Raw genomic sequence first — 12,197 nt, 5'->3', positions numbered from 1 at the left:
CTTCTGTGTCCAGACCAGAGGCATATGAGCAATTTATATGAGTATCAAAGATCAGTTTCAGCTACTTTTTCTTTCCTAAATTAATCAATGTTTTTGGACTAATGTTCATTTAATCAATGGTTCAATTGCTCATTCATAAAGACAGTCACTTGTGCCACCTTCTGGCTTAATGATGCAAGTTGCGCAAACACAGACAAGCGGAGTGATACAAACAGTAAAAAGTCTAAGTGCTGATACTGGGGAAATATTCAAATACATTCTAGGTAACGTTATACAAATACATTTATACATTGTATTTATAATAATAATGGAAATATATTTAATATGGTGCTTGTGTTGTTAAATTGAGCTTATAGTTTCCACTGTCTTTGATCAAACTGTTTATTTCTGTCGGTCATTTAAAACTTCGATCGAAAAACAGCTGTTCAGTTTAGCTACTTGTATTATCGTTAACTCAAGCGTGAAGATTCGCGTTGGGATTCGCGCTCGGCTCGCGCTTCTGTGAGTGAACATAAATCCCGCTTGCTTTGATTGGTCTCAAACATTTTGACATTGACGAGCGGGTGTTTGAGTGCTGAAGCAGCTCAGATGAGAAGGTCGGTTATCGTCGCGATGGGCAAATCATTGCAGCACCAAATTAGAGTTAATAATATTAGGCAATTATTTCACAACTTTCATTATATAGGCTAAACTAAAAACAATTACTGAGGTCCGGACCTCGGGGACCTCAATGGTGGGTACGACCCTGACTGGGTGTTTTCACACGCACATCAGAGGGGATTTAGAAGTGGGTATACGCAATGCCGACTGAACAAGAAGTGGGTATACGCCGTATACCTGCGTATACCCTGCACTACACCATATTGTAAAACAAATGCACTGAAAACTAAAGGAAACTTTCATAATTAGTTTTTTACTAATTTCTATACTTCACATTAAAGATGTGATTGGGCCAGCCCAGTGTCAATCAAGAAAAGAACCAATGGGCAGCTGATCTACGTGTGTAATGAAAAATGTCAAAAAATAAATAAATAAATAACACTGACTTTTTTTTTTTTTTTTTACCAATGCATTACAACGGCACTAACCCAGCGCCGCCAATTAAGCAAAACAAAACAAAACGAATGGGCTGGCGATGTACGAGTTTTATGGGCCGTTAAGACAAAGACAAAGACAAAAAAAAAAAAAAATAGCCTATTAGATGTATCGGCCCAAAAAGCACGTCGGCCCACCGGGAATCTCCTAGCTTACATGCGTGGACGTCACACTTTAAATCCTACCTGTTGCCTTTGACCATCCACTTATTTAGCTGCTGGCGCATCAATTGACATGCCATCTCATTTTCCCTCTTTCTTTTTCTATTTTTAGTCCCGACAGCTTTTTTGCTTGCTTTATCCAAAAAACTTGCCTTGCCTTGCATATCCATCTTCGACTCGTACGTGCTCGCTTAGCGCTCACGGCGCCCCCGCCTGCTCGCGATATTATCCCCCCCTCTCGATGTCAAAATTATGGAATCTTATGAATATCCTACTCTAGCCTGTTAGTCCTCTAAAAAGTTATATAACATTGAGGAAATGCAGAAATTATTTAGAAACGCACAACAGCAGCAACGTATAGATTTTAAAAAAATAAAATAAAATAAATACCATCGCTTTGGCGCCCCCCTGGTGCTGCGCGCCCCTATGCGCCGCATATAGCGCATACCCACTTTTTGCGCCACTGCTTAAATGTTTATAAAGGTATATGGCTCATAAATGTGTGACAAGTATTCGCTGAGTTTTGTTTCAGTTTATAGACGTGCTCATGAAAAAAAAGTTCACCGCGACGGAGAGGCAGAACGCATACCCTGTTTATTTTCTTTATTTTACAAAAGCACAATGTTTTGATTTGATTGTAAGTGGACACATACAAAAGTAGAAATATCACAGATTTTTTTTTTTATATTTCTTTTTTCTGTATGACCATAAATGACGGAGAAATTTAAGTTTATAGTGCTACAATGTGAAGAAAATCCAGCAAAATGCGCGGGCGCGTTTGCCGACCTCAGAGGGTTAATAAAAGCCTTCTGAAGCAAAGCGATGAGTTTGTGTAAGAAAAATATTTATATTTAACATGTTACAAAGTAAAATAACTAGCTTCCGGCCAAACGAACATACGGGTCTGACTTAAAGGTGCCCTAGAATGTGAAATTGAATTTATCTTGGCATAGTTAAATAACAAGAGTTCAGTACATGGACATGACATACAGTGAGTCTCAAACACCATAGTTTTCCCTTTCTTATTTAAATCTCGTTTTTGAAAAACACCCCTGAAAAACAGGCGAATCTCCACATAACACCAACTGTGACGCAACAGTTGGGATCATTAATATGTACGCCTCTAAAAATTTGCATATGCCAGCCCATGCTCAGTGCCAGGCGGAACTGCGCAGCCGAATCATCAGAAGTTCTGCAGGTGAAGAAAAAAGCAGGAGGAGGATCATAGGGAAAATGGCAGATCTATCTATAATCTATCTATCTATCTATAATCGGATACGGCTACAGTTTAATTCGAAGTTGTTAGTTGCTCTGCCCGTTTCACCACGGACTGTTTTTCTAACCTGGAACATATATCAAGCAGCCAGGCATCTCTCGGCGTCTCAAACGGACGAAGGGGGCAATTTCAACTAATGTTATATTCCCGCAAGCGGTAAGTAGTGATTTTATTAACAATAATTTACACTGTGTTATCTAGATCCAGCGCGATATTGTTTTTTCCTCGAGAGACATCGTGCCTTGCAAACGAGCGAACGAAGCATGGCAGTTGCTCAGTGTTTGGATGTACAAATGAACACAAAAGTATTTTTTTAGTTCCTTCATCCGAGCCTCTGGAGAACCAGTGGGTTATGTGAATTTCTGATGTGTAATTGTTCAAGTTCAGACAGATAATCTTTCTCTCAAAGTCGTTCAACACTGTTTATGCATCAGTAGATCGCGTTGCAGTGATAAGATCTTCATTCACGCGATCAACAGGCTGTCATCTGCTCAATGCTGGAATAGGTCTAAATACTTAAAAAACTTCTCATGATTCGTTAATCCCGATAGCTGTAATAGTAAAAACGTATAAAAGCTGTAATAGTAAAAGTTTTCCAGATAGCTCTACATGTAATGCTAGATATTTCATATGCAAGCATGTCAGCCAATCACAGCAGAGGGCGTTTACACTGAAGTCTCACAGCAGACACGCCCCTTCAAACAGAGTGTTCAATCCAGGGAATGAAATCAGGCTAGGAAATATGCCTTTTATTTCTAAATTATAACAAATTTTGATCTAAAAAACATACTAACATTATAAGGGCACCCCAGGAAACATTATAAAATAATAAAATAATCCATTCTACGGCACCTTTAAGTGTAAAGTGCAACTTATGCAAGTAATGCGTCATACTGCTGATATTTACGTTACGCCATGACACACTACACTACTTCTGACGTCTTAAGTTGTGCATTAGGGGCAAGTAGAGACTGCATATGGCCGTTTGGCCGGAAGCTAGAATTTTGTTTATAGAATTCGAGTTTAGAATAGAGTTTGTGTATGATGGATGGATGCACTTTTTTGAGCTTCAATCTGTTGGCTGCAATCCACTGCCATTATCAAGCTTGGAAGAGCCAGGATATGTATTAATATAACTCAGATTGTATTCGTCTGAAAGAAAATTGTCATATACACCTAGGATGGCTTGAGGGCGAGTAAATCATGGGGTATATTTCATTTCAAAGTGAATTACTCCTTTAAAAAAAAAAGTTTGATGCATTTAAACTTTAAAATATTAAAACAAGTGAAAATGATGGTATAATTTAATCTCTATTAAAGAGGACCTGTTATGCTTTTTTTACTTCTTCAACTCAGTGTAATGTTGCTGTTTGAGTATGAAAAAGGTCTGCAAAGTTACAAAGCACCAAGTCACTCCAAAGAGAGTTATTCTGTATATCAATAAAACCATTTCTGAACACCATCATTCGAACATTCTGAACATCGATTGTAGTCTTGAGGTTTTTTTCTGGGAACGTCACATCACAATATCCCTTATTTCAACAATTCCTGCCTAAGGCATGCACAAAAAAATGGGTCAGGGTCTGGTTGAATTGAGTTAGTAGTGTGTTGAAACTTGCGGTTATGGTAAGGGGAGTGACATCGAAACCCACTCGAATCGGTTGACCAATCACAACACACTGGTCCAGCCGGCAAATCAGAGTACATTGCTCTTTTCAAAAGGAGGGTTTCCTACACCGGACCTAAACAGAGCGTTACTGAAGACTATATGCTGCCTCTCAATTGGCCTACTTATAATATGCCCTAAAAGTTTGTACTCTTTTTGTGAAGAAAAAGTGCTTACTTTTGAGTATGTAGCACAAGAGTAGACCAGTGTTGGGACATACTATCACATCATACAATAGGCTCTATGCACGATCGCTTCCGCGTTTGGTCTCAGCCCGCCCAGTTACATCCGGTGCTGCGTCAGAAGCCGTTTTTGCATTAGGTGGAGATAATGGCAAATTACACTCGCTGTTTACAAGAACTTCCAGCGGTTAACGTGAATGATGTTAACAATATTGTGAGGCAGTTAACTGTCACACATATGAGTAAGAAAGAGAAGTTCTTTAAATTATAAATTTCGAGCTACATCAACAACTTTGAGGGTGAGTATTCTCTCATATCGCGCGAAATCCGACTAGCGAATCAGTTTCTAAAATCGTTGTCTCCGTTTCTGAGAAAATGAATTTTATTAAAGTGAATTGTCCTATAGAATGCGTTATGCGGAAGTAAAGACGCCGGCTGAGATCCTACCGGAAATACGCCAGCAGCGTTCGTGCATAGAGCCTATTGCGTCTTTAACGGTTGCTCTCTGTCGCATCCTGTCACGCAAACTGACCTGTCAATCATCTTGTCAAAGATAAAATCCTCCACATTTCATTTCATTTCATTTTCTGCCGTATCGGAGAGAAATGCAGAAGCATGTTGATCTGCAGTCACAGGTCTTTCATGCATAGACTCTTCTCAAATTAATGCATAATCACTCTTCAGCTTCTCATTGGATTTTTTTGGGGATTTTTGCAATCAAATGTTCTCTGGAATCTAAAGCGTCCCGCCCCCTACATTATACATAGACGCTGAAGCTGCGCCTGAAATCAATTAATTCACACAATTACTATTTTCTACATGGCGAATGACACACAGTACTATACAGGGAATAGTGAATGATTCAGACAGTGTAAATATGTTTTCCATTGGGGCGAATAAAGTCTGGTTTCTTGTTAGTGTCACGTGAACAGTCGAAGCACGCAGACAGTCTGATCCGGTCCAGAGACACGAGTCGGCACATATTAGAAAACGTATCGGACCCATTTGTATTCTGCACAGAAAGCTATATTTTAAAGCGATATGGAGGAGATTAGGAGGAGAAACTGCAGATTTACAGGCTCAACAACTCTGGCTGAGCTGTGATTTAAACTAAACACTATTGGCTATTTAAAAAAAGGGGAGGAGCTGTTCGATATGTCCCGCCCTGTCTTCTGACTTATTGTTGTACATGTGTTTGTTCTATTTACACAGATTTATTGTTTATTATGTATATGCGTAATTCAGATATGGGTGGCATGGAGAATGATTACATCAAACTTGACATTCTGTCATAACACAGATATATAGTGGGGTTTTCTTTGTCGTAGTTTTTAAATGCTCAGTCTAACTATTTGAATATCAGGTGTTGAATGAGTAACACCTGACTAGTGTCAAAGACTGAATCTTTGAACGTTCACTGATTGTATCTGCATACACTTCAAATATGGTTACTGAAGTTAGACAATTTTCTGCATGAATGTAAATAATGGTTGACATATTTCTTATCTTCAAATGTTTAGTTAGTCATTTTAAACCCCAGTTTTTATTTTAAAGTGCCCCAATTATGGTAATTTAAAGGCTCCTAATTTTGGGTTCTCCTACAACATGTTTACATGCATCAAAAGTCCAAAAACATTTTCTCACATTGAACATCACCACATTTTTCAAAGATTCTCAAATGGACTGGATGGATGAATCAGTCTCTCTAAATCCCTCCTTTTCGCGAGCTACTCTGCTCTGATTGGCCACATGGCCCAGCCTGTTGTGATTGGTCTACCGCGTACAGCGCATCTGTCTCTTTCTCCTGTCAGAAAAAAAACAAACCTAATTTTTTAACTGAAGTTTATTCATATCTGTGAATATGTGTTTTATGTGACGTGTAGCAGATGTCGTGCTCATATATTCTTGTGACAGCTGTGAAGTCAGTGTACAAAACACAGCACAGATATTTAAACACATCTAGAGAAACTGGACATTCACTCCTCAGGTGCTAAACTTCTGTTTTTGATTGAATTTCTTTCTTTTTTTTTCCCACCAACAATAATCAACCGCGTAACTGTGTTTATCTGTCCAAGGGTTTTGGGGCAAGTGTAATTGTTTAGAGATACTGAATTAAAAGAGACTGTATATCATTTAATAATGAAGTGCTCTGGTTATTTGAATGTAAACAAAGAATTTTTAGAATTCTAAACTGGATCGTTCAAACTGGATGCATTAAAAAATATTCAAATCTTACTTAAACCTGAGTGAATGAACTCAGTATAATTCACTGGTTCATTTATGCTTCTCTTTTCCAGTAAATCACAGTTGCAGGATATATTGCTGAAGACAAACAGACAAGGAGATGAACAACTACACAGTGAACTTCACCACACCTGAAGCATCTACAAACTCCACAACTGATTCTTTCTGGTTAATTGAAAGTCTGAGAATTTGTGTGTTCAGCATGAATCTCCTGTTTGGTTTTCCTACTCACTCCTATATTATATGGCTCATCGTCACAGGAACGGGAAGTGGAGTCGCATCAGAGTTCTTCATCCTCAATCTCTCTGTTTGTGAGCTTGGTGTCTGTCTGAATTGTTTGTTTTATATAATGTCAATTTGCTTTCAGAGAATCTCAAAATTACCACACTTTTTACTAGGCCTATTCCTTACTGGCCGTCCTCTGTTTCAGTGTCTGATCTGTGTTGAGCGTTACCTGGCAGTGGTTCATCCTGTAACCTTTCTGAAGTACAAACCTCTCAGATATAGAGTGATCTGCTGCACTGCAGCCTGGATAACTATTCTTGGCTCCTGTTTCTGTTCCTTATTTATTAACTTGACAGAAAATGGACTATTACACACACATTTTTTATCGCTGCAGTTCCTCCTCTTCTCCTGCATCCAGTTGTTTTGTCTTGTGGCTGTTCTCAGAGCTCTGAAGCAGTCAGGACCAGGAGAGAGAAGAAGAGAGAGAGAGGAGGAAAACCACATGAAGAGAAGAGCGTTTCAAATCATTCTAATAACTACTGTGAGCATGACTATCATATATGTCCCATTTGCTACAACAGGATTGTTTACCACTCTAACAAACCACTATATTCCTGAACTTTGGATCACAGGTTTGATCTGTTATATACTGGCTGGTTTTGTTCAGCCTGCTCTTTATCTGCACCGCACTGGGAAACTCTCCTGCTCGTGAAATGGTGATATATAATTTAGTTCTTATTTAATAATTTTAAATAATTGATTAATTGGCTGTTAAATTAAATCATTTTATGCTAAATATAGTTATTTATAATTTTATTATACTGGAAAATTATAAATTCAGTTTTTGGAGCTGATATATTGCTTTTCTTTTTCCTGTGTAGCCTTAAAGGGCCACAATTGCACACTGACTTATAGTTACAGCTTCATGTGGTGGTTTTGGTTATGTTATATGTTTCATCTCATTAAAAAGTTGTAGGTATTTGCATGTAAAATATAGTTAGAGCACACATTCTAGTGCGTTTTCACTGAATGATAACATGCTATTGACAACATGCATCTAAAATGCATTTTACGTATAAACGCTAAGTACGGTTATCTGCAAATAATATGCTGATTTTATTACATGTAATCAGTTATATTAATGAAATACGCCATAACATTTGTTTAACCATTTTAAGTTTGTTTATTCAAATAAAAAAGGTTATCAATGACCAAGTGTCTCCTTTTATATTGGCTATAACAGTGATTCCAATACAATTTATATTTATATAAATATATATATATATATATATATATATATATATATATATATATATATATATTCTATAGCTACACCTGTACGCTGCCTATTACCCAACACTTTTCTTAAAGGGGCATTCCACCCATTTGAACATTGTTTTTTTATTTAAAGTGGGTCATATATGTAGTCGAAATGTAAAATAAATTTTGAATTTGGTGCCTTCGTGACCGAGGAAAGACAAAAAATAACTTCAGGACGCATTTGTATGAAAAAGACAACAACTCCCACAATGCACCACATTGCACAGCTCCGCAAGCCACTCCCACTAATCCAGAAAGCGCATATCTGCCTATAAGAGAAATCACTCTTCCGTCTACAAGGCTAGCTACCACCAGAGCTTGAAATTAATTTCACATTCACACAAAATGTCTAGTTAGTTGGCGAACTCATTAGTGCATTACTCCTCGTTTGTATTTCTTTCGAAAAGGTGAATTATTGCATGGTACCTGGATGTTCAGTCAGAACATATGCGGTGCGAAACTAGGATAGTTCTCAACACAAACGTCCGTGTCCTCGTCTGATTCAGAGATTTCGTCCAGGAGAAATTGTCATCGTTGAAATTCTTTGCCGCAGACGGACTCTATCTCTGTGTTCGTAGTTGCATCTTACAGTCTATGAGTTGCATAGTGAGATCACCGGCGCCACCAGTCCGCCCTAACTCGAGCCAGTCCGGGCTCCTCGTCCGCGGCAGGCAGGTCTTCTGCCTCGGCTGCTCTTCGCTATAATGCGGCTTGTAAAGGTAGCCACAAACACCTGATTCAAGCATCAGACTTCCGAAATCCTCTTCTTCTATATCATATTGAGCACTCTCCTCCGCTATTGTCATAACTTTACATCTGTCTCCACAGCGCCTGTTAGCTTAGCTTCAAACAAGATGGAGGATATTGCTTTCAGTTTCAGAGAGTAAAGTCCCACCCACTGATCTGTAATAGGTCTGTAGCGTGAGCGGGAAAGATGAGGAACTAGTGCTTGTAGTCTCAACAGAAATCCCAACCCCTCTTACACTTCCTCCTACAATGACGCAAAATTACGATTTTTGCGTCATTGTAGGAGGAAGTGTAAAAGGTAAATAACGGATTTCTCCCGTCTCAGGGGAAAATGAGAGAGTGTTGCACGACCATTCAATAGTATGACTGGGTTTCTAACAATGCAAAGCTTAATGCAAATGGGTGGAGTGTCCCTTTAAGCCTGAGAATCGATTCATAAAAAAGTAAAATGTGCAACAGACAGAAGATATGCATATTCCATTATTGGTTAAGAACAATATTACTCCATATACATCACAAAAAAACAAAAAACAAACAAAAAAAAGCTTCAGGCCCTTCATAGACATGACACATTTAAATTTTGTTCACTTCACTTTACTTATATCTAATTAGGAGTAATGCATATTCATATTTAATGAGTCTAACAAAATATTTAAATAGTGTCATCTATGAAATGTATTTAAGTTTGATCAACTCAATTTAGTTACATTTAGGAAAGTGGAGCTCCTTCTGCCCATAGGCTATTCATAGGCCCATATGCCTATCAGACTCAACAGCTTTTGATGATACATTAAATGTTACTCACAGAAAGAATCATAGATAAATGGAAAAAAAAAAATGAAAAAAAAACTTGTACCTGTCACGGACCTGCTGGACTCCTCCTCCTCTTTTCTTTTTTTCCTGTTTATTGCGTCTCCCCTACAGGTGGGCGAAGCACAGGTGTGGCGTAGTGCGTGTGATTGCTTCCTGGATCTTGGGCTTTAAAATCTCTCCAGACCTGGCTGTGCCTGTGGGAGGCCACCGCTTCTCCTCTCCCGCACCTTTTTGGCGTTTTTGTTTCTTTATGCACGACACCTCATTTATCTTGTTGCATACATTTTTATTTCCCAACCTAACATCTATACTGACTTTATTTAACCTACGTTGTTAATTCTTCATCTTTAATAAATATATTTCTTTATATGGCAATTCCACGTGGTCTTCCCTCTCTGGTTACATAGCCTAGAATAGGCAGGATGTAACATACCATTGTAGCAATTCGCAAGTGAACTGAAGCGGTGACAGCAGATCTCAAGGTGGTAGTACTCGACTCATTGAACTGAGAGCAGAATCTCTCCGATATGAACAGAGTGCGCTGTAGTGTACAGAGGATTTGAATTATGCTTCTTAGCAGACTGCATAACAACTTACTGGAAGCTTATAGTTTTTCTCAATCAATTTTGTACATTTCTCCAAACTCAGGTAACAGTTCTCAAAACAGTTAACACAGCAAACTAAACACACTCTTATGTTGGCAAAACAGTTAAGTATTCACTGCACAATGAAACACAGCATTTTATTCTAGTAATGCATTTATTAAAATTCAATATTAACATCAAAACTAAAAGAAATAAATGAAAATACATGTTTTTCATTGAGTTCTTTAATGAGGAGTTCAGGTGTATAACAATGAGTTGTCACCCCACAAAAAAAAAAAAATTATGCAAATAAGTACATAGGTAAATAAAAAATAAAATTAAAAAAATGTACTGCATTCATTGAATCAGTTAATTTATTGATCATGCCTCTCAATTACATCTGGCCGGAGAATTTCATCAACATCGCAGCAAATATTTTCACGAGTCATGCATCATGGGAAAAAACGCCTTGAATGCTGCATCCATCCTTGACATGCTTGTGCCCCAATATCTCCACAGGCCTCTTCCATTGCTTGAAGAAGACTTGGTTATAAGGGTTGCGATCATGTACTTTCCATCTCCAAGAGGAGAAGAATTCCTCAATTAGATTCAGGAAAGGAGAACATGGTGGAAGGAACACCATCCTGAAATGTGGGTGATTCACAAACCACTCTCGCACTAGTGCTGAATGGTGGAATTGGACATTGTCCCAAACAACTACAAAATTCCGCACCATTTGCTCCTGATCACCCTGAGGAAAGAGGATTTCATTAAGGAGGTTTAAAAAAAATGTAGGAGCCTTGCTGTGTTGTATGGTCCCAAGACAGCATTGTGTGCCACAACACCAGTTGTAGAAATTGTGGCACAGAGAGTGATGCTGCCTCCTCGTTGTCTAGGGACATTGACTGTAGCACGATGGCCAATCACATTTCTCCCTCTTCTCCTTTTTTTGTGAAGATTGAAGCCTGCTTCATCAATATACAGGTACTCATAATGAGTTGCACCAACTGATTCTCTAAAAGAATCTCTAAAAGTAAAAAGAACACAAGGTACAATACAGTAAGTTAGTGTTTTACAGTAATGGCATTGATTGCAGTCAATATACTGTGAAACTGTTGCTGAAGTTTGAGTTCACACTTTGAAGCAGCAGTATACATAGATATGCCTAAATCTTTTCACTTACAGTAGCATGGAATAGTTTATGGACACATACTTAAAATTCAGGAAAAATATATCTTTGTGTTGACAGTAAAAGTGCAGTAATTGGGTTGCTCATACTTGAACAAACTGGAATCGCAACTCCTTCACTCTAACGGAGTTCCTCTCAAAGGGCACTTTGTATACTTGCTTCATTCAGATTGCATTTCTCCTTAGAACACGATCAATTGTGGAGAGACTGCATTGGTGGATATTGTGGAACAGTTGATTGTCCTGTGTTATTCTTTGCTGAATTTCTTTGAGGCGGAGGGTGTTGTTCTGGACCACCATGTCAACAATGGCATGCTCTTAATCAATTGAAAGAAGTCTTGTTCGTCCACCTGAATGTTCTCTAACTTCAATTCTGAAAAATGTTTGGACAAGCAGGAACATTTACTGTAGAAATCTAGACCTATGTCAAACAAGACTACATGGACTCTCATTGTAGAAGTAGAATGTGATATAGTTACTTAACAGTTTTCCCTCTGAAATGTGTGGATAATTGAAGCCACTGTGGATCTGTTTATATTGGGCTGAACTCTCTGCCCAGCTTCTCTCAGTGAGAGACCATGATTTATGGCATGGTCAATAATTGTGGCTCTGATTTCATTTGCAACACGTGTGTACCCTATCCTTCTACCTCTCCTCCCTCCTCTTACACCTTGCCCTCCTCTTTCTCTCTGTCCA

The 12,197-nt window shown here is 38.4% G+C and overlaps 1 protein-coding gene across 1 annotated transcript; it reads left to right on the top strand.

Moving 5' to 3' along the window:
- Nucleotides 1-6,724: 6,724 nt before the first annotated feature.
- Nucleotides 6,725-7,561, top strand: LOC307167849 (chemokine XC receptor 1-like; the record flags this gene model as incomplete). Its single annotated transcript, XM_079887153.1, has 1 exon — nt 6,725-7,561. The coding sequence occupies one exon, from the start codon at nt 6,725-6,727 to the stop codon at nt 7,559-7,561; it is 837 nt and encodes a 278-aa protein (XP_079743279.1).
- Nucleotides 7,562-12,197: the final 4,636 nt, after the last annotated feature.

This window comes from Squalius cephalus, assembly GCF_949319135.1.
Source record: "Squalius cephalus genome assembly, chromosome: 11".
NCBI lineage: Eukaryota > Metazoa > Chordata > Actinopteri > Cypriniformes > Leuciscidae > Squalius > Squalius cephalus.
This window is presented reverse-complemented; position numbering and strand designations above follow the sequence as displayed.